The sequence below is a fragment of the Chlorocebus sabaeus genome, chromosome 17 (assembly GCF_047675955.1).
Source record: "Chlorocebus sabaeus isolate Y175 chromosome 17, mChlSab1.0.hap1, whole genome shotgun sequence".
NCBI lineage: Eukaryota > Metazoa > Chordata > Mammalia > Primates > Cercopithecidae > Chlorocebus > Chlorocebus sabaeus.
The window spans coordinates 38,771,652-38,795,192 of record NC_132920.1 but is presented as its reverse complement, the minus strand read 5'-3'; the positions used below and the strand labels follow the sequence as shown (position 1 = coordinate 38,795,192).

General features: G+C 40.9%; 2 protein-coding genes across 3 annotated transcripts in view; one reads left to right on the top strand and one right to left on the bottom strand.

The window, feature by feature from the left end:
* The window catches only part of LOC119626745 (uncharacterized), a 45,566-nt gene that overhangs the window by 13,972 nt on the left and 8,053 nt on the right, over positions 1-23,541 (bottom strand). Inside the window, exon 4 of the mRNA XM_073006180.1 lies at positions 7,922-8,429. Coding sequence (XP_072862281.1) covers positions 7,922-8,429 — 508 coding nt within the window. The remainder of the gene's footprint in view (positions 1-7,921; positions 8,430-23,541) is intronic.
* Positions 8,175-23,541, top strand: part of BTBD9 (BTB domain containing 9) — a 469,792-nt gene continuing 454,425 nt past the window's right edge. Inside the window, exon 1 of one of the 2 annotated variants that reach the window (XM_007972737.3) lies at positions 8,175-8,274. The gene's annotated coding sequence lies outside the window, so the exon portion shown is untranslated. The remainder of the gene's footprint in view (positions 8,275-23,541) is intronic. The other variant, XM_038005643.2, reaches the window with a different exon arrangement.

Genomic DNA, 23,541 nt, shown 5'->3' with positions numbered 1-23,541 from the left:
AGGCAGGAGAATGGCGTGAACCCGGGAGGCGGAGCTTGCAGTGAGCTGAGATCCGGCCACTGCACTCCAGCCCGGGCTACAGAGCAAGACTCCGTCTCAAAAAAAAAAAAAAAAAAAAAAAGAGAACAATGAATCCTGCTTTAGAATCTTCCATGTACCTTCAGTTAAAGAAAGAACGTAGAAATAGATACACTAGTGAATACTACCAGATCATTAATATTTGAAATCAAAAAGAGTTTAAAACAAGGAGTAGGATTTAGATTAGATATATAGAGAGCTAATCCTTCAAATTCTGGCCTACTAGAAGAGAATACTGAGCGAGATTGTGAGAAAATGATTTGATGGGAGAACCTGGGACTTGAAGCTTCCCTCTTATGCTTGTCAACCATTACTTCACCTATCCATCTCCCTCGGAAAAAAAAAAAAAGCAAAGTTAAGAGAATGACATACTGCAGAGTTGCAACAACATTAAAAGACAATTCATTGTTTTAGCTCTATTTATCTTAAGTAAAATGCTGGAGAACTCAGAAACAAGATACATTCTTATCAGCAGAGAAGGGTGTGTAAGTTTTTTTTTTTTTTTTTTTTGAGAAGAATCTTGCTTTGTCACCAGGCTGGAATGCAGTGGCACAATCTCAGCTCACTGCAACCTCTGCCTCCCAGGCTCAAGCAATTCTTGTGCCTCAGCCTCCCAAGTAGCTGGGATTACAGGTACACACACCATGCCTGGCTCATTTTTGTATTTTTAGTAGGGACGGGGTTTCATCATGTTGGCCAGGCTGGTCTCAAACTCCTGGCCTCAAGTTGATCTGCCTGCTTCGGCCTCCCAAAGTGCTGGGATTACAGGTGTGAGTCACCGTGCCTGGCCAGGTATATAAATTTTAACTTTTGCCTGAAGTGAGGGCAAGGGACTAGGAATCAGATAGTCATCACAAGCATATTTACCACTCATTTTCCTAGTTTTTTCACAAACAACTTGAAGTAGCTAGTAAAATTACAAACAGAATGTAGAAAATTATAAACCGGCCGGGTGCGGTGGCTTACGCCTGTAATCCCAGCACTTTGGGAGGCCGAAGTGGGCAGATCACGAGGTCAGGAGTTCAAGACCAGTCTGGCCAACATAGTGAAACCGGTTCTATCTCTACTAAAAATACAAAAAATTAACCAGGTGAGGTGGTGTGAACCTATAATCCCAGTTACTTGGGAGGCTGAGGCAGGAGAATTGCGTGAACCCAGCAGGCGGAGGTTGCAGTGAGCTGCGATCGTGCCATTGTACTCCAGCCCGGGCAACAGAGCGAGACTTCGTCTCAGAAAAAGGAAAAGAAATTATAGATAAACCAGAGAAGGAGAAAACCCAAACTTAAGTACAAGGTTCAGTACCAGTAGAAAACAAATTAGAATGCAGATATACAGACCACAGGTTTCTACTCAGGCACTAAAATGGAGTCACACATTTGACTCAGAGCTTAATGGCAGCCAAGGTGAAAAGGAACACATACCCAGTTACACAATTCACTTGCTGTAAGCAGGACAATCAGTTATTCAAGAGTAGCCAAGCACTTCATGATACCTAGCTCTGAAAGAAATTTTCATGTGATCAAGTGCACAATAACAATCCTATAATAAAAGCTATTGGAGCTTAGAAAAGGATACCCCAATATACGGCACTTTGAAGTACTAAAGCAGCAGCTTCAAAATCTGACACCCCTTCACCCACCCCATCTCCAATCTTATCTCTCCTAAAGCTCAGGATGAGGTTCTTCTCTTTAGTTCCCTTATATACCTATAAATTGGACCCACCAAAGAGAAACACAATTGCCTTTGATGCCCTCCCTGCAATGTCATTAACTAGAGATTAAACCTCACATCAGACGGAGACTGAAAATTAAACACCACACGTAAAGTCCAAACTTTGTACCAAACTATCATCCCTTTTCCCTTTCCACTTAATTCCCAGAGAGAATCATTTACTAACCATTGCCTGAGCATTGGAGCCATTTATTCCTCCTAAAAATAACTTACTGTCCCTTAAAATTACCACATCTCCCCCACCTCTCCTTCCCTTATGAAGAAGGGTATATAAGCATCTGGACCTCATTGTGTTACTGGATAATCATTCTCCTGTGATTCCCCTGTGCTTGTGCACATTAATAAATTTGTATACCCTTTTCTCCTGATCTGCATATTGTCGGTTCACTTTCAGCACACTTTCAGAGGGCAGAGGGGAAGCTTTGCCTATTTGCCCACACAATGCACTGGTGGGCTCTGTGGAGTTGTCTCTTCCAGAATTGCTTAACATATGCAGAAGATACTATACTCAAAATACAAGCCACGAAAACACTCCTGGTTGTGGGTGGGGAAGATTTCTGTTTGTATGCTCAGGACAATATGGTCAGGTATGCAGTGTCTTGATGCACCAGCTAATATTGTGTGGCTGACTAAAGGCAGACGTACACTGTTTAGAATTCAGTAATCTAATCAGCAGATGGTAGAGGGCTGACAGCCTTTTGTGAAGAGTGAGTCACCCCGTTAAGATTCTCACCTAAATAGGAACATTCCTCTCCATATGGTAGTGAACAGACAGAGCCCCTGCAGGCAACCCAGGATTTTCCTTAAACAACTCTTCAAAAATATGAAAAAAATCAGTGTTCAAGACCATCAAGTTCCATTCAACAGAGCAAGAGGTCTGCAACCTCACAGACACGTCATGTTTTTCTTTTCTTTAAAAAAAATTCCCATTAGTTACCAACATTTAGAGGTCAACAGTTTTCAAATCTGGCAACCTAGGATGCTCATACCACATGGTAACAATCTGCTGGGCTGAGTTCAGAGTACTTACCCACCTGCCTGGGCCGTTTAGGCTTTAGAATGCTCTGTTGGAGAATGATTAAGATTTGGATTGAAATTTTTCAAAGAAGAAACAGTCAGTTGCTCACTCTGACTGTAGGAAAATCTAACTAATCCTCCCATGAAATATATGGCTTTTAGCAAAGTGGCTGGCCAGTAAATCTACCTGGAAGAATTACTTGCAAAACATACCCGTAAGTAAATAAATTAATGTGGTATTTAGTTGCTGGATCTAAGCCAATTAAATTTGAGGACATGTGCCCCCCAAAATTATTTCAGTTTTGGAACAGGTGATCTTGATCCATTCTTTCTGACAAATGGTGAGCAACAAGATCAGCTATAAAGTTTATTATAATAAAATATCATCAGCATATAGGAAGATCATGGGTGTTTTAATTTCTAAAGCAAGGGAGCATGTGTCCAAATAACCTAAAAGTGGTTTCAAATTACTTAGACATAAGTTAAAAACAAGAAGAGCTACAACTATTTTATGCCACTTAAAATATTTTTTGATCTGTCTGAACAATTCTATTGATCTGGACTTTCCAGGTCATAGAGAAGTCTTGGTTTTATATGAACCTGGATTCTATATTTAACTCATGCAACTTAACCCGAAACCAGCTCTTATTCATAGAGTCAAAGTATGAGAAATCATTTGAAGCTGCAAACATTATTTTAAGAACAAAGTTTATTTTTCTAATTGTAAAAATTATTATTGCACATTGTCAACAATTTGGAAAATAAAGAAAAGTTTACATTATTTTTCTTTAAAAAATTTCAAAGTAATAGAATACAGATATGCAGGGCAATTCACCCACTTACAAACGCTGAGCCAACAAATTTACTCAGAGCTTCTTGGCAAAGTGAAAAGGGAAAAACAGCCAGTTATATAATTCACATTGCCTATAAAGAGAAAACACATCAGTTACTCAAGGGTAGCCAAATATTTCATGACTCGTGGCTCAGAGAGACAATTCTCTTGTGTTCATATGAGGAACACAGAGTGATATCACACACAACAACCTGTAAACTATGCCTTCTAGAATTCCTCAGTACAAGGGAAAGGGTACACAGTATGAAGCCTGGGGGTTAAAAGCATGGATTTGAGTCCCAGCTTTATCACTTATTAATTGTACCTTGAGTGATTACTTAACCTTTCTATGCCTTGGCTTCCTGTTTTATAAAATATTGTGAATAATATCACCTACTTCAAAGGGCAGTTATGAGGCTTAAATGAACTGATGCCTACAAGACAAACATAGGTCACATAGGTACAGGTACTAGTACACGGTAAACATCCTTATTATTAAAGTCAATGCTAAAATAAATGTGTGTGCACATGCTAATAGTACAGACAGAGGGTACTTAAACCAACTAAGGGCCTGAGGAAAGGTTTCTTGGAAAAAGGATGCTTGTGCTGGGTCTAAATCTTGGTCTACTATGACCTCGGCCAAATTATTTAAACTTTGTCCCTATCTGCTAAAACAGATATTTTGACTTGGCCTTCCAAAGCGTTGGGATTACAGGCATGAGCCACCACAACCAGGTCTACCTTATTATTTTAAATTTTTATTTTTAATTGTTTATTATTATTATTTTTTGAGACGGAATTTCAGTCTTGTTGCCCAGGCTGGAGTCCAATGGCGTGATCTTGGCTCACTGCAACCTCTGCCTCCCGAATTCAAACGATTCTCCTGTCTCAGCCTCCCGAGTAGCTGGGATGACAGGGGCATGCCACCATGCCTGGCTAATTTTTGTATTTTCAGTAGAGATGGGTTTTTATCATATTGGTCAGGCTGGTCTCGAACTCCTGACCTCAGGTGATCCACCCACCTCCGCCTCCTAAAGTGCTAGGATTACAGGCATGAGCCACCATGCTTGGCCTTATTATTATTTTTTAAAAAGAACTATGACAACTAGTTATGTACTTAGTATTTCTGTCTCTCCAAACTGTGAGTTCCTTGAAAACTGTGTCATAGCCATAGTATCTAGGACAGAAGCTGGCACGTAATATACTGATTCTTAATGGTTGAAAAATGGTCTGAGAAGGATTTGAAGTGTATTGTTATAAGCGAGTGAGTCTGATATAAAACTGGGGTAATTGAGCCCGGGGGTTGAGGCTGCAGTGAGCCAAGATTGCACTACTGTACTCCAGACTGGGCAACAGAGCAAGACGTTGCCTCAAAAATAAAAAGAAATAAAAGTATTGAATCAAATATGACCAAAAAAACAAAATAAAATTGGGGGATTATCTAGCAATTAATGTGAAAATTATAGACTCAGCTTGATCCCATACTTTGCCAGATGAGAAAACCAAAGCCTGGAATAGCTGAGGGATTTGTTCAAAGTTATCTAGCTAGTTAATGGCCAGAATCAAGACTAGAACCTCGAAACTCCCATCAAACCAATCCAGAGGCCAATCCACTATATTGGTCGGCCTTTCAGATCTCAGTGATTTAGTATGTATCTCCACTATCCCACTGAAGTTTGCTATTGTTGGTTACCAACCACTTTTCTGTTGCTAAATCCAGTGAATGCTTTCTAGTCCTTGATATACTGGGCCTATTTGTGGTCTCTGACTCTGTTGACCTCTCTCCATCTTGCTTGCTTGGCTTCAGAGGCATTAGGCTCACCTAGTTCTCCTTTTCTCTCTGGCCATTCCTCCTCAGACTTCTTTTTGGGCTTCTGATCATCTGCACCTCCTTTTAAAGTTAGTGCTCCCCAGGGGCCCTATCCTTGCCTCTCCTTATTATGTCTTCTGTATTTTCTCCCTGATTGATCTCATCCATGCCTCAGGCTTAAATTACCAATTATAAATTTATTTCTTCCAAATCTATTTTAACTCAACCTCTTTCCTCATTCATAGACCTGTATAGTTTGAGTGTTTATTGGACATTTTTCTCCAGATGTGGAGGTTCCCTCCATCAGGTCACAGTCATATTGCTCTAGTCTCTGAAGGTGCTGAATTGTACCCTTCATTTCCAGGTAACAGAGAAAGCTGCAGGAAACCAACTATTATCTTTATTACTGACTGTATTAGTTTCCTACTGCTGTTGTAACAAGTTAGCACAAACCTGGTACCTTAAAACACACAAGTTTATTATCTTGCAGTTCTAGAAGTCAGAAGTCCTAAAATCAACGTGTTGGCAGGGTTGTGTTCCTAGGGTGCTAGAGAAGAATCCATTTCCTTGCCTTCTCCAGCTTCTACAATTTGCTTGCATTCCTTGGGTCCATCTTGAAAGCGAACAGTATAGCATCTTCAAATCTGTCTGACCTCTGCTTCCATCATCACATCTTCTCTGACTCTGACCCTCCTGCCTCCAGCCCAGTCAGACAATCCAGGATCATCTCTCTAGATGCATCATTTAGTCATATCTGCAAAGTCCCTTTTGCCACGTAATATAACATATTCACAGGTTCTGAGTATTAGGGTGTGGTCATCCTTTTTTTTTTTTTTTTTTCTTTTGGTGTATGGGGGGATCATTATTCTGTGTAACACAGCTGACAAAGCTGGTATTAAATATCACCTGTGGACAGACAGCTTCCTAATGCCAAACTCTGGAATTAAATACATATACTTTCTTTGTAGCCCTGGACGAGGCACCCTTGTCCCTACCCATAGGCCCTGCTCCAGGAAAAATGGAAAAGAACATCAGGATAGTTCCCTGAAGATTGTTATCTTTTAAGAGAAAAAGAATGGAATAGATGTCACATGTCTAGTTTCTCCCATTTAAGTTCACCAACCAGGAAGTCACTCCTCTAGGGAAGAGTGAATTGGGGACAGGTACAGTGAGAAGCCAGGAGAGTATTACACTAATAGATGTCATTCCATATGGAAGGAAGACATTGTGAATGGAGAGTAAATGTTTCTCCAACAAACATATCTATATTTGAACTCATCACCATACTCCACATATCTGGTCATCCTCCTAAGGAATGTCACCATCACTATCTATAATAGTAACTTAGACACCTGTGGATAATCAAGACTCATGTAGCTTGCCATCTTGCTAAATGTTACCACTGTCTACCTCAGCACTCATGCTAGAAACCTGGCCTACTCATTTATCCCCACTCAGTGCTGTGAATTCTACCACCTTAATGGCGCTAACATCTATCCCCTCCTCTATTCCCACTGCCAATGCCTTAATGTTCTTATCACTTGTCTGGAGTACTGCAATGGCCTAAAAATGGGTCTCCCTGCCCCAAGCCTTGCTTTTCCTGACCATTTTCACTTTCTACTTTTACTCCTGAAGCTGCCTTTGCCTGGAATTAAGTCCTTCCCAATCTGTCTCCTCCAACACCCGCATGGGTGGTCCCCTACCTTGCTCCAGCGCCGGGGATAACTGACTCTCCTACATCAGCTAGAGTCAGACCTGCACCCGGATTTCTAGGACTGTTATCTATCTAGATAGATAAATTTATTTTTTGAGACAGTGTCTTGCTCTCACTGCAGAGGCTGGAGTGCAGTGGCGTGATCATAGTTCACTGCAATCTTGAACTCCCCAGATTCCAGCGATCCTCCCACCTCAGCCTCCCGAGTATCTGTGACTACAGGCGCGCGCCATCATGCCCATCTAGTTTTTGTCTTTTTTTGTAGAGACGGGGTTTCACTATGTTACCCAGGCTGGTCTCGAACTCCTGAGCTCAAGCGATCCGCCCACCTCGGCCTCCCAAAGTGCTGGGATTACAGGCGTGAGCCACCAAGTCAAATAGGCTTTATACTTACAAAGTACCTTTGCATACCTTATTTCATTTTCACCTCACAATTCTCCAGCGTAGGCTGGACCGGTATTATTATGCCCATTTACAGAGAGAGGAAACTGAGAGTCAAGGCTGGACCAGTCACACCCTGCTGCGAAGTTAACGAGCGTCACTTAGCAGCCTCGACATTAACCGCGCTCTCAGCCCTTTCCGGTCCTACTCCTTGGAGAACATTCCTGCACCTCCAAGAACTTGCCGATAGGGTCTGCGGCGGTCCGGACAAGGTCACTCCACAGGCGCCCAGGACCTTCCCATCCGTAGTGACGCGCGCCGGTGACGCCATACAGTGACGTGCAGTGACGCGACTTACCCCGGAGCCAGGTGCCGGCAGGGCAGCCACACCCTGGGGCCCCCTGCTCTGGAGGGGCAGCGGGTAGAGCCAGTGCGGAAAAGCCGCCAAGGCCGCCTCAGGCGACTTTCGAGGCCTGCACCCCGGGACCCAGCAGCCCGCGGTCGACCGGTTGCTAAGTGACGCCACCGCGCAGTGGCGCGTGCGCGGCCACGGCTGAGTGCGTGAAAGCGGACGCGCGCCGCGGCAGCCGGGGCGGCGGCGAGGACGGCGGCCACGGCAGCGGCGAAGGGGGCGGTGGCGAAGAGGGGGGTGCGGAGCGGGCGGAAGAGGCGTCTGTGCCGGCTGCTAGGTCGCAGAGGAACATCGTTGGGGTGAGTAGCCGGGTCCTTGCAGGGGAGGTGGGGCCTGGCCGCACCTGCTGCGCGGACCCGGGGCGCGGGGACGCGCGCCCCCGCCGTATCCGCGCGCACCGCTCCCCGCCCCTCCGCCGCTTTTTCCGGGGGCGGGGAAGGAACTGGGACGGGGCCTGACGAGGGTCAGTTCCTGGGCCCAGGTGCTCTGGAGAGAGTAGCCGGGGCCCGGGAAGGCTCGCAGTCCACGAAGGTGTAGTAGGAAGTAGACGTCTCGGGGGTTCGGGGTGGCTCTACCAGCCTCCCAAAGAGAGGAGTTCGAATCAGGAGCAGCCCAGGTTCACTAGCAGCCTCGTATCCTGTCTGAGACGACGTTGCCTGGGGCTGAGAGGAGGCGAAACCCGTGACCCCGGGGTGGGGGTTCGGAAAGTTCGGGACTGCTGGGGCCCTCATCTCCCCTGTCCTGGCCAGCCTCTGAGTAGGAGCTGGTTGTTATGGAGAGAGTTGTGAAGCAGTGCCTGCGTGCGGCGTCAGACACACCCACGTCCTAGGGAGGGTGACCTGTCAGTATATATCCGGGGCAGCCAACCTGTTGCCTAGAGTTTGTAACTTCACACGTATGTGCATGTGTTTCCTTGACGTTTTAGTACATTGTTGCTACAGAGTTTGAGACCAAGGTGCTGATAGGCATCCTTATTTGTGACTTCCTCATAGACTCAAGTATCTTGCTATATTTTCCAGAACCGTGTTGTGCTTTTGTCTTTAGTAGGTCCAAGGAAGTATGGAAGCATGTTTCGTTTGTTTTTCGCAAAGGCAGTACAGGTGGCTATTTTCTGGACAGAAAATAGGGATTCTCTTCACTGTGTGGGCTGGAAAGTGTTGATGATGGGAGAACCCAGAGTGTAAAGGTGTAGCTTATCCTCAGCCCAGTGCTCTCTTCTCAGTGCTATGGACTCTATAATGGGTAGATGTATGGGGGTTGTGGTTACCATACTTAGGCAGTATTGGAGACAGGGAAGAAGCCAGTCTTTTCTTTCTGTTGATTAAGGCAATGTGTAGAACCGGTGAAAAGATAGACTGTACTGAAATGTAATGCTTGGTGCAAGAGGATTGAGGAAGGTAAGTTCAAGGTTCTCATTTAGGTCTAAAATTCTTTGATTCCGTTTCATAACTGAGGATCTATAAAGTGTGTTATCTCTTGGAACCAGTAATAACCTTGCTTTGTAACACTTACTAGATTACTCGGAATTCAAAGTGTCTTCCTCCTTGCACTATAATAGCTTTTAGGACAGGAGTCACCTGTGTTTTCCTCCTTGCCCTATGTCTAACACATTGGAAAAATGTGCCTGCCACCGAGTAGGCATGCAATGGATATTTGTTATATAGCACACTATGCTCAAGTGGTGTATCTATATATAGAAAGCATTTAGTTCAGTCCATTAAGTACTTAATAAATGTGCCTCCCTCTGCCCAGTATCATGATAGGTGTGGGAGGAGGATTATGGAGTGAAAAATGACATAGAAGACCTTTTTTTTTTCCTTTGAGAGCAGTAGTCTAGCTAGGAGATATATAAAATAATTATAAAACCAAGTTAAGTAGCATGTAACCAGTGCTCTTTGAGGACTATAAATGTGGTAGGAAATCAGAAAAGATAGGATGTGTAGGCTGAGTTAGGGAACTCTTTGAAAGAGGTAAGGTTTGACTTGCTCTCTGAAAGAAGTGTAAAATTTGAATTAAGAAATAAACCAGGGACTGAGGAAATAATAATGTGAATTTGGTTGTTGGAGGATATACCCAGACGACTTTTATGTCTGGTAACTGGAGCAGAACGTCTCTTATAGGGGAATACTGGAGAGAGATGGCTTAGCAGGTTGGGAAGGCAAAGTGTTAAGGACTAAGGCGGGCTTATCAGCATCCCACTGTTAACAAGATAGAACCTTCTTGTAAGGTGGGATAGAGGTTGTATTAATCAGAGTATAGTCTTTGACAAGAATAAGTGTTATCCTTACTTGAAAGTAAAGGATATTACTCTTGAACCAATATCAGGTTGTTAATGTACTTTTGATTTCAATTACTAATTGGAATCGATGCTTCACTAATGTGCATGTATTTTAGGTAGTCAGTGGTGCGTCTCTTCATTTCTAAAATCTACCTGATGTACTTGGGCCGTTGTTTTGGAAATTGACTGAAATGATGTACCAGTAGTCATCCAGTCACACTCAGTGACATAGTTTTGCTTGGGATTATCTCTCTGAGGTTTGTCTTTACTGCTGATCCTGTAAAAAATACAAGTGTTAGTTGGGAAAGGAGTCTTTCTGATGAACGATGCTTAAAAATATGGACAAAAGAGATTTCTGAATAATTAAAGACACTGCTGCTGAATATTGAACCCTTGGTCTTTATTTATAACATCTTCTGTTATGTGAAAATTCTTTTCAGTGGTGTGTAAACCTGAAGTTGAATTGCTAACCAAGATGTGTAAAGTTACAACTGCAAATGTTGCATTATTTAACAACTCAGCAAATATTTACTGGGTGCTGGCTGTGGCTAGACACTTTGTTGGGTGCCAGGGAGACGAAGTGGTGAAGACACAGAATATCCTCAGCATACTAAGTGTTCATCAGAAGAGATAAACCACTAACCATTATATGCTGTGACAAATTAAATCACTTTTGGAATGAATAATGTGCTGGGGGAGTAGAGCACTTTGGCTGGAGAAAAAATTGATAGGGAACGTGCTGAAAAGAAGGGGATGGAGCTTAGCTCTGAGGGTTAAATAAAATTTTACCACATGTGGAGGGGGAAGAGAGCATTCCAGGCAGAGGGGCCAACATAAGCAAAGTTACTGAAGATTAAAATTAAATGGCACTTTTGGAAATATCTTGAGTTATTTCTTGTGGGCAAGAGAAAGGGAAGAGGGCTGAACTCAAGAACCCATTCCTGAGATTATGAACCCATTCCTGCTATAATGGCATTAATCCATTCATGAAGGCCTAATCACTTCTTACTGCATGGCAGAAGTGATGAGGCAGGAAGCTATTTTTGGAGCCAAATTATGAGGGGGTCTTCTTCTTCATCCTAAAAAGTCTAGACTTCTTCCATCCGTTGGCAGTGGAGAGCCATAGAAGGTAGAGTAATCAGAAAGTTGACACTTCATGTGCAGATTGCATTAGAGTGGAGAGGCAGGGAGACTAGAATGTAGGTGAGAAATGTTGGACAATGGGAATGGATAGATTTTGGAGATATTTTTAGATGTTAAAACCTCTACATTTATGACCAGCTAAAGGTAAGGGAGAGTGAGAAGTCAAAGATAATATGTCTAGTTTGAGCAATTGTTTGCTTATGATGACATTAAGTTAGAAATCACAGGAAGAGGGACAGGTTTGAAGTGGAGAGAAGAAATAATGGCAGTGTTAATTCTGAGGTTTCTGTGAGGAGTTTAAAAAGAGAGATCTACTAAGTAACTGGAAATTCTACTTCAGAATTTATGAGATGGTTAGGGACAATTGTAAAATAGATGACCGCTGAGGTTATGCGAGTAGCAACCTTCTAGGATGCATGTTAGTATAGTAGTTAACTTAGTGGACTTTGGAGTTAGGAAGATGGCAGGTCAGATCTCTGTTATGTTCTTTATTGGTTGGCTGACCTTGGGCAAGTTATTTAACTTCTCTAAGCCTAGGCTTCTTATCTGAGTTAAAGAATTGTAGTGGAAATTAAGAAAGGTACTATGTGCACAGTGATTAACACAATGCCTGTCTTATAAATGCTTAATATAATAAATGGCAGCTGTTGCTGTTATTATTAGTAGTAGTAATAGATGTAGAGATAGTAGATGAGGGCCCAACCCCAGAAAAATGGAGAGTGGGAACTGGAAAAGATGGTGAATGGAACTTTTGGACATTTAAATCAGTATTTAAACTTGGATCACTTGTTGTCTTAGTTTGTTTTGTGCTACTATTTCATATTTTATGTTTCATAATAGCAGCACAAAACTAAGACAAGAACTGATCTAAGTTTAATTTATAAAGAACAGGCTGGGTGATTTATAAAGAACAGAAATTTATTTCCTGATGGTTCTGGAGGCTGGGAAGTCAAAGATCAATGTGCCAGTATCTGGTGAGGGCCTTCTTGCTGCATGATAACATGGCAGAAGACATCAACATCACATGGGTAAGAGAGAGAGGGAAGGGGGCTGAACTCATAGCGTGAACCTATTCCCACTCTGTTGGCATTAATTCATTCATGGGAAAAGAGTCTTCATGGCCTAATCAGTGAAGATCCCACCACTCACTACTGTTGCATTGGAGAATCAAGTCTCCTCTAACACATGGAGGACACATGCAAACTGTAGTAGTTCTAAAATTTGAAAATGCATTAGGAAGAGCTGGAGGTGGCCAGGTGTGGTGGCTCATGCCTGTAATGCCCGCACTTTGGGAGGCTAAGGCGGGTGGATCACTTGAGGTCAGGAGTTTGAGACTAGCCTGGCCAACATGGTGAAACCCTGTCTCTACTAAAAATACGAAAATTAGCTGGGTGTGGTGGCACACACCTGTAATCCCAGCTACTCAGGAAGTTGAGGCAGGAGAATCACTTGAACCCAGGAGGCGGACGTTGCAGTGAGCCGAAATTAGGCCACTGCACTCCAGCCTGGGTGACAGAGTGAGACTCCATCTCAAAAAAAAAAAAAAAAAAAAAAAAAAAAAAGAGAAAATAAATAGCCAGAAGCCTTGGTAAAGCACAGATTTCTGGGTCCCACCCCCATAGTTTCTGATTATGTAGGTGTGGACTGGGGCTTGAAAAATTGCATTTTTGAACAAGTTCCCAGGTAATGCTGATGCTGCTGTTAGAGGATAGATGAAAAGGAACCAGCACTAACAAAGTGGTTGAAGTGTATGGAGAACCAGGAGATAGTTTAGAGAAGAATAAGAATTAACAGCCTCTAGACTCTCTAGGTCCACCAGTCTGATTTCCAATTTCATAGACCTTATCTCATTTCTGTTTTCTCCAGAATATATTATAATGCCTGATACATAGCAATAACCTTTGAAGCTGCTTAATACTGTCCTGGTGCCTGATTGCATGTACCTCACACACAGATTTCATTTATCCTCTTTTATCTCTGATGAGTCATGGGGAGGATATGATTTCTAATTTTACACACACACAAAATAACTACAGAAAATTTCTTTCATATATCTGATGTGTAGCTATGTGCATTTGATTTTGTGTTAGATGCCCTCTCCCCTTATTTTTTTTTTAAATGACAATCCAGTTTGCAAAATAATTGTTAATAATATGTGCCAGTATTCCAGTCTGTGTCCTGTATTAGGCACCTTGAGTCTTACAAGGGAAGCAAATAATGTATTCACTGTTCCTGAGAAGTTTACAAATAAGATGGGTGAAATGAGCAAAACCCACAGGAAAGAAACAGGAAGAGGTATAATCACAGAAACGTGGATGTAGAGGAATCTGAATCTAAGGGCACATTCCTTGCTTGCCAATATTCTTTAGGTTTTACATGTTGCATATACTGAAGACTTTTGGCATATAGCACACATGTTAGTCCTAGTCTCTGAGAGGAAGTTATAAGGGAGTTCCACTGTATAAGGAAATAAAACAGTAACTGTGCAAAATTATAAACACATTTGTAAAGGGAGTGAAATTGGGGTTAAATTGGAGCTTCATGACTGACAGTTTAGCTACTCACTATTCTGCCTAGGTGCTTGTGCTCTCTCATTTATCTCTCAGCTAACATTCATTAAGCATTTACAATGTGCCAGAAATTGTATGAAGTGCTGGGCATAGAGAAAATGATAACTGCCTTGTGCACCTAAGTCTGGTTTTACTCGGGGAAATGAGTGTGCACACACATATGCACATTGTCAGGGTGAAGGTGCCTGACTTTTATAATCTTAAGATTATATTGGAGGAAGAGACATTGAGGACTTGAAGTTGAATTCATTCAGCCTTATGTATTCAAGGGGCCATGACGAATATAGGGATGGGGCCATGACAGGTATAAAGATGGATCTTTTTTTTAGCAATCAAATCTGTAATTTGATAGAGGAGAAAGAACATACTTGGAGTAATACAAAGAATATGGTAAGTACTGTATAAATATTGATTACAGACTAGGTACTTTGGTTTCTTAAGTAGCTAAGCGTTCAGTTTTAATAACAACTCATAAGCTATTGTAATGTTTCAGAAATTATAACATGTCATAAGTCCACATTAACCTCCTGGGCTGCCTTTTGCATCTGAATATGAGACACAAAAATATTCTGGCAGTCTGTGTCCCTATTTTCTTGATTTGAGAAGTATATGCATAATGCATATAAGCAAAAGAGTAATTAAAAACAAGCTGCTATTTATCTCATGGCTACATGTGCAAGGCCCTTTCTGTATACTGTTTCATCCTTATAATGACAACCGTGTAAATTTGATATTATCTCCATTTTACTAATAATGTAACTGAGTTCCAGAATGGGAACTGTTTGTCTGTAGTTTGTGGCCAGTGAGAAGTGGGACTGGGCTCCAGTCCAGACCCAGGTGTGGACTCTGCAGCCTATGCTCTTTTTACTTCATGTCAATTCCTTATGTCACCATGGGTCTTCAGCATGTCAATGTCTTGATGAAGAAATACAGTCTCATTTCTGCTGTTTTAGGAAAAGTTACTGGAGGAAGGTAGAAATTTAGTCACTGCCTAAATGTTTGAAGACAATTTGATAATATAGTTAGTAACGGAAGGGAATGGGGGCTGGACAGTTGATGGCCCCAACGCTGATTCTCCTATGAAAACATGCTGTATTTGACCCCAATTATTTTTTAATTGACTCACAGGAGATCTTATATAAATACTCAGTTTTCTCACTTTTTGTTTATGTTTATTTTTATTTTTATTTTTATTTTCATAGACACAGGGTCTGGCTCTCTTGCCCAGATTAGAGTACAGTGGTGTGATCCTAGCTGACTATAACCTCGACCTCTTGGGCTCAAGCAATTCTCCCTTCTCAGGCTTCTGAGTAGCTGGGATGACAGGTGCATGCCACCATGCCTGGCTAATTTATTTTTATTTCTGTGTAGACAGAGTCTCACTGTTTGCCTAGGCTGGTCTTGAACTCCTGGGTCCAAGGATCTTCCCACCTTGGCTCCCAAAGTACTGGGATTACAGGTGTGAGTCATTGCACCCAGCCCCACTTCTTTATGTATAGGTGCCAAGTTTTCTAGAGAAAGAACTGTACTTTTTCAAGCTAATGACATTTATAGTAAAGTCAGCTCTTTTAAAAAATCCCTTAAAACCTCACCCCAAACAATGTATACCTGAGATTTCCCAGCTAATCTCCCTTCTCTCTGTACTTATTCCCTCCACTTAAGTGTTTATTTTTAAACCTATTTACAAAATTAATACATTCTATTTATAGTTCTGTGTAGATATTCTAACTTGCAGAGTTTTCATTTCTTGCATTTTGACTAAGTCACTCTGGTCCTATTTAATACATTCCTGGAAATATAGACTGTAACTATCTTTGTAAATGATAGTTAATTTCAGTTAGTTTTACAATGAATATTTCTATAAATTTATAATTCTGCAAATGGAATAACTTAAATCAAATTCTATGTTAGTTATCTTTTGCTATGTAACAAATTATCCCAAAATTTAGCTGCTTAAGACAACAAACTTTTTTTTTTTTTTGAGACAGAGTTTTGCTCTTGTTGCCCAGGCTGGAGTACAATGGCGTAATCTCGGCTCGCAGCAACCTCCGCCTCCCGGGTTCAAGCCATTCTCCTGCCTCAGCCTCCGGAGTAGCTGGGATTACAGGAGTGCGCCACCACACGCAGCTAATTTTGTATTTTTAGTAAAGGTGGGGTTTCTCCATGTTGGTCAGGCTGGTCTCAAACTCTGGACCTCAGGTGACCGCCCGCCTCGGCCTCCCAAAGTGCTGGGGTTACAGGCATGAGCCACTGCGTCCAGCCAACAACAAGCATTTTTTAATCTCATGATTTCTGTGGGTCAGGAATTCAGAACCAGCTTAGCTGGGTAGTTCTGGCTGAGTCACTGATGAGTTGCAATCAAGCTTTTGACCAGGCCGGGCGAGGTGGCTCATGCCTGTAATCTCAGCACTTTGGGAGGCCAAGGTGGGCAGATCACGAGGTCAGCAGATCAAGACCATCCTGGCTAACACGGTGAGACCCCGTCTCTACTAAAAATACAAAATATTAGCTGGGCGAGGTGGCGGGTGCCTGTAGTCCCAGCTACTTGGGAGGCTGAGGCAGGAGAATGGCATGAACCCGGGAGGCAGAGCTTGCAGTGAGCCGAATCGCGCCACTGCACTGCAGCCTGGGCGACAGAGCGAGACTCCGTCTCACAAAAAAAAAAAAATAAAAAAAAGCTTTTGACCAGTGCTACAGCAGTCATCTGAAGGCTTGGCTGGGGCTGGGGCTGGGGCTGCCGCTGCCGCTGGGGCCGGAGGATCTGCTTCCGAGATGGTGCACTCACATGGCTGTTGGCAGGAGGCCTCAGTTCCTTGCTGGCTGTTGGCAAGGGACCTCAGAACTTTCATAGGGTTGCATGAGTATCCTTACAACATGTCAGCTAGCTTCATCCAGAGCAAGTGATGCGAGAGAGAGCAAGGAGGAAATCATGTGCCTTTTATGTCCTATTTTGAACCTAACACTGTTACTCCTTCTATATTTCATTGGTTATAAGGAGGCTCTAAGTCCAGCCCATACTCAAGGAGGAAGGCAGTTAGGTTCCACCTTTTTGAGGGGAGAGTCAAATAATTTGTGGGCATATTTTATAACAACCATCAATCCTTTTTCCTATGAAGCCATTTCTTCAGTTGATGTTGATTGTCTCTGTTTTAGCACATGCTGTAATTTTTCTGACTTGCTTATTCACAGTATTTTCTAGAAATGCTCTGAAGAAAAGTTAGTGGTTTTTAAATTTTATGGAAAGTTTTCACAAATTACAGATTTGTTGTGGTTTCCTTGAAGTTTTATATCCATCACATTAGCTTTAGTACTAATACAGCCAGAATGTTTTCATTTTTATCCTATTCTGTTCTACTCATTTGTTCTTACACAATTGTATTCCTAATTAATGGTTTTATATTAATCTAAAATATAACCAAACATTTCTAGGTAAGGTAATTCACTTTCCAAACTTTTAGAAGAAAAATGCTTGCTCAACCACTGTCTGAAGGCATGTGTTTCAATGTCCATGTGGTACAGTGACATTGGGATACATGGCTTAGATGAGTCTGCTAATTTATTATCCAGTCCTTTGGGTACTTTACGAACTTTTCTCCTTGAGTAAGGTCCTAAGTAGATCCATTTTATTTCAAATCTCATTCTTTAGAAGGTGTATATAGGACATAATTGGCTTAGTCAGGCAACCTTTTCAGAACATATTGCAGTTAGGTTTATATTTTGGCACTTTACGTCAGATGTTAACTTTCACACTATCCTTACCCCAACAAGTATAAATTACCCGCTTAACTCTTTTCTTCTAGTTTTTTATTTTAATCTAATTTTAGACATATGAGAAAATCGCGGGAATAGTACAAAGAATTCTTGTGTAACCTTTACCACATCTCCCAAATGTTAACATTTGTTTTATCCTTCTCTGTCTCCTTTTTCCCCACTGAACTGTTCAAGAGAAAGTTGCAGATATAATACCCAATCCTGCAGTGTGTATTTCCTAAAAACAAGGATATTCTCTTATTAACTGTTTTATAATCATTAAATACTATTGTTGTAGCTAACCTACAGGCTTCATTCATATTTCTTCAATTAGCCTAATTCACTTATCAATGAATACCCTTTACAGCAACAAAAACAATAAAAGTCCAATACACAAGAACAAAGCAAAACAAAACAAAAAACCAGCCATGTGGTTCATTCAGTTTTTCTTTTTTTCTTTTGGTCTCCTTTTTTTTTTTTTTTTTTTTGAGATGGAATTTCACTCTTGTAGCCCAGGAGTGCAGTGGCGCCATCTTGGCTCACTGCAACCACTGTCTTCCAGGTTCAAGTGATTCTTCTGCCTCAACCTCCCAAGTAGCTGGGATTACAGGCATGCACCACCATGCCCGGCTAATTTTGTATTTTTTAGTAGATACAGGGTTTCTCCATGTAGGCCAGGCTGGTCTCAAACTCTTGACCTCAGGTGATCCGCCCACCTCGGCCTCCCAAAGTGCTGGGATTACAGGCGTGAGCCACCACGCCTGGTGTGGTCTCCTTTAATCTAGAATAGTGCCTCAGTCTTTGTCTTTATAACACTGACATTGTATAAGGGTTTAGGCCAGTTTATATGTATATATGTATGTATGTATGTATTTATTTGAGATGGAGTTTCGCTCTTGTTGCCCAGGCTGGAGTGCAATGGTGCGATTTTGGCTTGCTGTAACCTCCGCCTCCTGAGTTCAAACGATTCTCCTGAGTCACTGTCTCTAGTAGCTGGGATTACAGGCACGTGCCACCACACCCAGCTAATTTTGTATTTTTAGTAGAGACAGGGTTTCACACGTTGGCCAGGCTGGTCTAGAACTCCTGACCTCATGATCCGCCCACCTCGGCCTCCCAAAGTGCTGGGATTGCAGGCATGATCTACTGTGCCTGGCCTATTTATTTTTTTAATAGAATGTCTCTTACTTGAGGTTTATCTGGTTATGATTAGATCCACATTATGCATTTGTGGCGGTAATATTATAGATATGATGTATTTTTCTCAGTGCTTTCATTTTGAGAGGCTAATGTTGATTTGTTCTATTATTGATGATGTTAATTTTGATCACTTAGTTAAGATGGATTCTGCCTGGTTTCTCCACTGTAAAGTTTCTGCCTTTCCTTTGTAAATAGTATCTTCTGGGAGATACTTTGAGAGTATATAAATATGTTGTTACTCCTCAGACTTTCACACACTAGTTTTAGGCTCTGTTGATGACTGTTTCTGGAATCCATTATTGCCATGATTGTTGCCAAATGAAGATTTTCTAATTCCATCTCTCTTTTACATTTATTAGTTGGCTTGCCCCCATTAATTAACTAGTTAATTAATATCTCAATGATCTCATGGATTCTTATGTTATTCAATGGGTTTAATTTTTTACTATCATTTTTTTTTTAAACTCATATTGTTCCATATTTGACCAACCCTTTCAAGCTGGCTCTGTGTCTGTCATGTCCCCTTGATTCTTTGGTCACTTTCTTATTTTCTGGCATGACAAGATAGTCCAGGTTTATCTCATATTTTCCCTACCCCTGCCCTGCAATCAGCTGTTTCTCCAAGGAACACTTGGTAGAAAATTATATTTAGAAACAAGATCTCAGAGCTAGGTGTGCTCACAGCTATTGGGGTATCATTGCTTCTAGGCCCTCTTAGCAAATAGATGTTATGGGTTGCATGTGCATGTGTGTGTATTCCACACCTTTCTATATTTTTGTATATCTATATTAAAAACCATGAGTTCATACTGACACCTCCAGTTTCATTGTGTGTGTATTCCACACCTTTCTATATTTTTGTATTCCACACCTTTCTATATTTTTGTATATCTGTATTAAAAACCATGCGTTCATACTGACACCTCCGGTTTCAACCCTACAGTACAGAGTTGATTCTATCCATTCACCTTTTCGTGTTTGTAACACCTTTGTTCAACAGTGAGAACCTGACTCCCTTTATTGACAACATATTTACTTATTTGTGTACTCCTAATGTACCCAGAAAGGTTCAAAATTGTTAGCCCATACCTTTGTGAAAAAGAAACCCACTAACTAGAGTTTAGCGTTTTAAAACATGTTAGCGTGGGGACCTGTAGTCCAAACACTGTGTTCAGTTTTAGGCGTTAGTACTTCCCTCCTCCCCTGCTTTCTTCAATGTGGTTATGTTATTCATTTGAAATACAGTTTGGTTCATTTGATTCTGTTTGTGTTTCATGTTAGGCTTCCCTCTCTCCATTTTTGATTTTATTTATTAGTCCTTTTTTGAATATGTGAAATGTTAACATGGTTCCAAAAGTCGAAGTTATTCTCAGAGAAGTGTCACTCCCATTTCTTCTGTCCCTTCTACCTTGTTCCTACTCACTCCCAGGTAGATAATCTGCTTATCAATAAAAAAAAGTAATGACCTTTTTGTACATGCCTCACAAACACACCTTACTTTAGGATATATGGAGTAGAATTGCTTAGTCATATGATAGGCAGAGCTTCCATTTTAGTAAATAGTAGCAAACTGTTTTCTAAGGTGGTTAAATCAGTTAGAATTTTCTAGTTATTATTCATCCTTTTTAGTAACAGCATGAGCCTCACTCCTATCAAGCCTGCTAATACTCATGCTGCAGTTTTTAGCTAGTACCTTGCTAAAGTCCTGGAGATGAAAGTCAGCGTAATAAATCTTTGTGACATCTCATCTAACAACTCATTTGTTAAAAAAAAAAAAATCACTTTTTAAGGAGGTAATTTATAAAAATGGTACAAAATTTTAAAATATGAAAGCGTCTACAGTGGAGATTAAGTCCCTCCCATCCTGACCCCACAGACGTCCAGTTCCCCCTCTTTGAAACAGCTTACCATTGGTTCACTGCCAACACCGGTGCTGTTCTAGTGTTTGGGGATGCAGGGGTGAACAAAATAGGCCAAGATCTGCTTTAATGGAGCGTCCATTCTACCGGGGGAGATTGAAAATAATAAAGTTTCTTGCATATCTGTTCAGAAATATGCTGTGTATATGTGACATTTTCTAATGTTTATTCTTAAGCCTGTATGTATTGTACTGCATCTTGCTTTTCTCTCATTATATCTTGGAGGCTATTCTATATCATTACCTTTATGCTTACGGAGTACTGTGTCATGGATTTCTTAATACAAGCTTGTCAAAAAATGAGCTAATTTGGATTATGATAATTTAGTTTTACTAGTTTTATATGACACCCCTAATCTGGCTTATCAGTACCTCATTTCATGAGTGCCACCTTTATTTTCTGACCTGCATCATAAGCCCCCGTGAAGCCATCTTTGCCATGGTGTAATTGGTGGGTTGGTGAAGTTCTCTCAGATACTTCATTTGCTGCTTTAAAGAGGTAACAATCTTGTATGCATTTGCATCATTTTCTTTGATTTCTTTGTTCTCTTTACTGGTCTGTAACCCCTAGAATAAAAGTTTGATTACCTAAACATTAAAATATGTCTACTAAAGTAATTGTGTACCGTTTATTTCAGTGGTAATTAAATTCTTTTGATGTGAAAAAATCACCAAATGAGTTTTTTAAGGAAGGTTAATTCTCCCACGGTGGGATGACTGTGTTCTGCTACCTCTCTAGCTCTAGCTGTTTGTGGTCAGTGCTTCTTTACGGCCTTCAATTAATTCCTCACTTGTTTAACAGTGATTGAGAAACTTCTGAAATCACTCACACCTTTTGTTTTAGGCTTGATTACAGCAAGGAGCATGTAGTCTAAAGTGGAGTGGTTAGTAGCCCCCACTATTTCTAACTTCTTCCATATAAATAGTTAAATTCATGTGAGTTGAATTCGAGTATGGTGTGGCTCCTTTATGATAAGAATTGACCTAATTCAGGTGGAGCGGGGAAGGAGCTGCCCAGGCAGCTTCTTTTTCATCCATGCAAACATGTGTTGACCTCTTGCTAGGTAATATTAGGTGCTCTGGGTCCAAATGACAATCATTTGTGGTTCCTGCCCACAAAAAAACTTGTAGTCTAGTAGGAGACGGTTAATGGGTACAAACAAACAAACAAACAAAAAATAAAAAGAATGGATAAAACCTAGTATTTGAAAAAACAACAAGGTAACTATAGCCAATAATAATTTAATCGTACATTTAAAAAATAACTAAAAAGAGTATAATTGGATTGTTTGTAACACAAAGGATAAATGCTTGAGGGGATGGATAGCCCATTTTCCATGATGTGATTATTATGCATTGCATGCTGGTATCAAAACATCTCACATACCCCATAAATGTATATACCTACTATATACCCACAAAAATTAAATTAAAAATAATTGTTTTAAGTGTGTGTGGAACACAAGGTTGAACAGTTGGCTCTTAACTGCATACTGTCAACCCTGGGGAAGTTGGCTTGGGCTCAGTCCAACAAATTGAAAGTCCTTGAAACTTTTGGGGAGTATAGACTTATGAGAGGTGGGGTCAAGTGCTTCAGGTGACTCCTGTTCCTGAATGGAGTATAATTTGTTGTCAATGCAGTATACGTGTCAGAAAATCATCACCAAAGTGCATCATCCTAAGTTACATTTTGGCCAGAACCAAAAAAAGACCGACCCACGATTGGGGGGATTGTGGAGGAAACTCTGAGAAGGAAAATGACAGTATAAAATGACTATTACATGTGAAGCACTGTACTGTGTCCTTCATGTGTTTTATTTTATCCTCATAGTTACCCTGTGGGGGCAGCGACCATTTTCTAAATGAGGAAGTTGAGATGCTATATCTCTCCTTACCCTATCCCAGGTTCTGCCTTTGAATGTTTTGACTTTGAACAAGTCCCTCAGTTTTCTCATCTGTAAAAAGTCCTAGTTATGATGCTTAAATTCTTTTCAGCTCTAGGTTCTTGGAATCTGTGAATATTTACTAATAGTGTTCTTATTTGGGCAGGAAAAAAGGCTATTCAGGGAATTACTCCCCCTTAGCGAATTAATAACTTAATAGTAACACTGTCAGGTTGTCCAGACCAAATAATTTATTTTCCCATCACAAAGTGAGTACCCATTATGTATATGGCCTTAGAAGGCTACTGTAAAATAAATCAAGTAAATAGGCTTGGTGACAGGCTCTCTATCAGTTGTTACTAGCCCTGGGCTCATGGGCAAATAGCTACCTGCAAGATTGTGTGATGATTTTAAAGTGTGCTATAGGTTAAGTGCTAAGTATTTTTACTAATTTAGGAAGTACTTTGGCATGTGGCCTTTAAAATTACATTATTATATTATCATAAATCTTGACTAAAGCAACAAAACATATTTACTATGGCCAACTTCACAGATGGGGTGAAATATTTTGTAGCATGTATAATGAGCTACTAGATGATGATGATTTTCTCTTCACATCTGAAAAATGTGAGTTGGGAAATGAATTAGAAGCTTTAAAGGTCTACTTAATTGTGAGAATTAATTTCAAGAAATAAAGTCATGTACCCAGTGAGTACTTAATAATCGAGGAGGAGAAGGACAGAAGGGAAATTATGAAGCTTTCAAACCCAAGTCCATTTTGGAAAAAGGTTAGAATAAAAATATAATACTAATGTAACTATGAA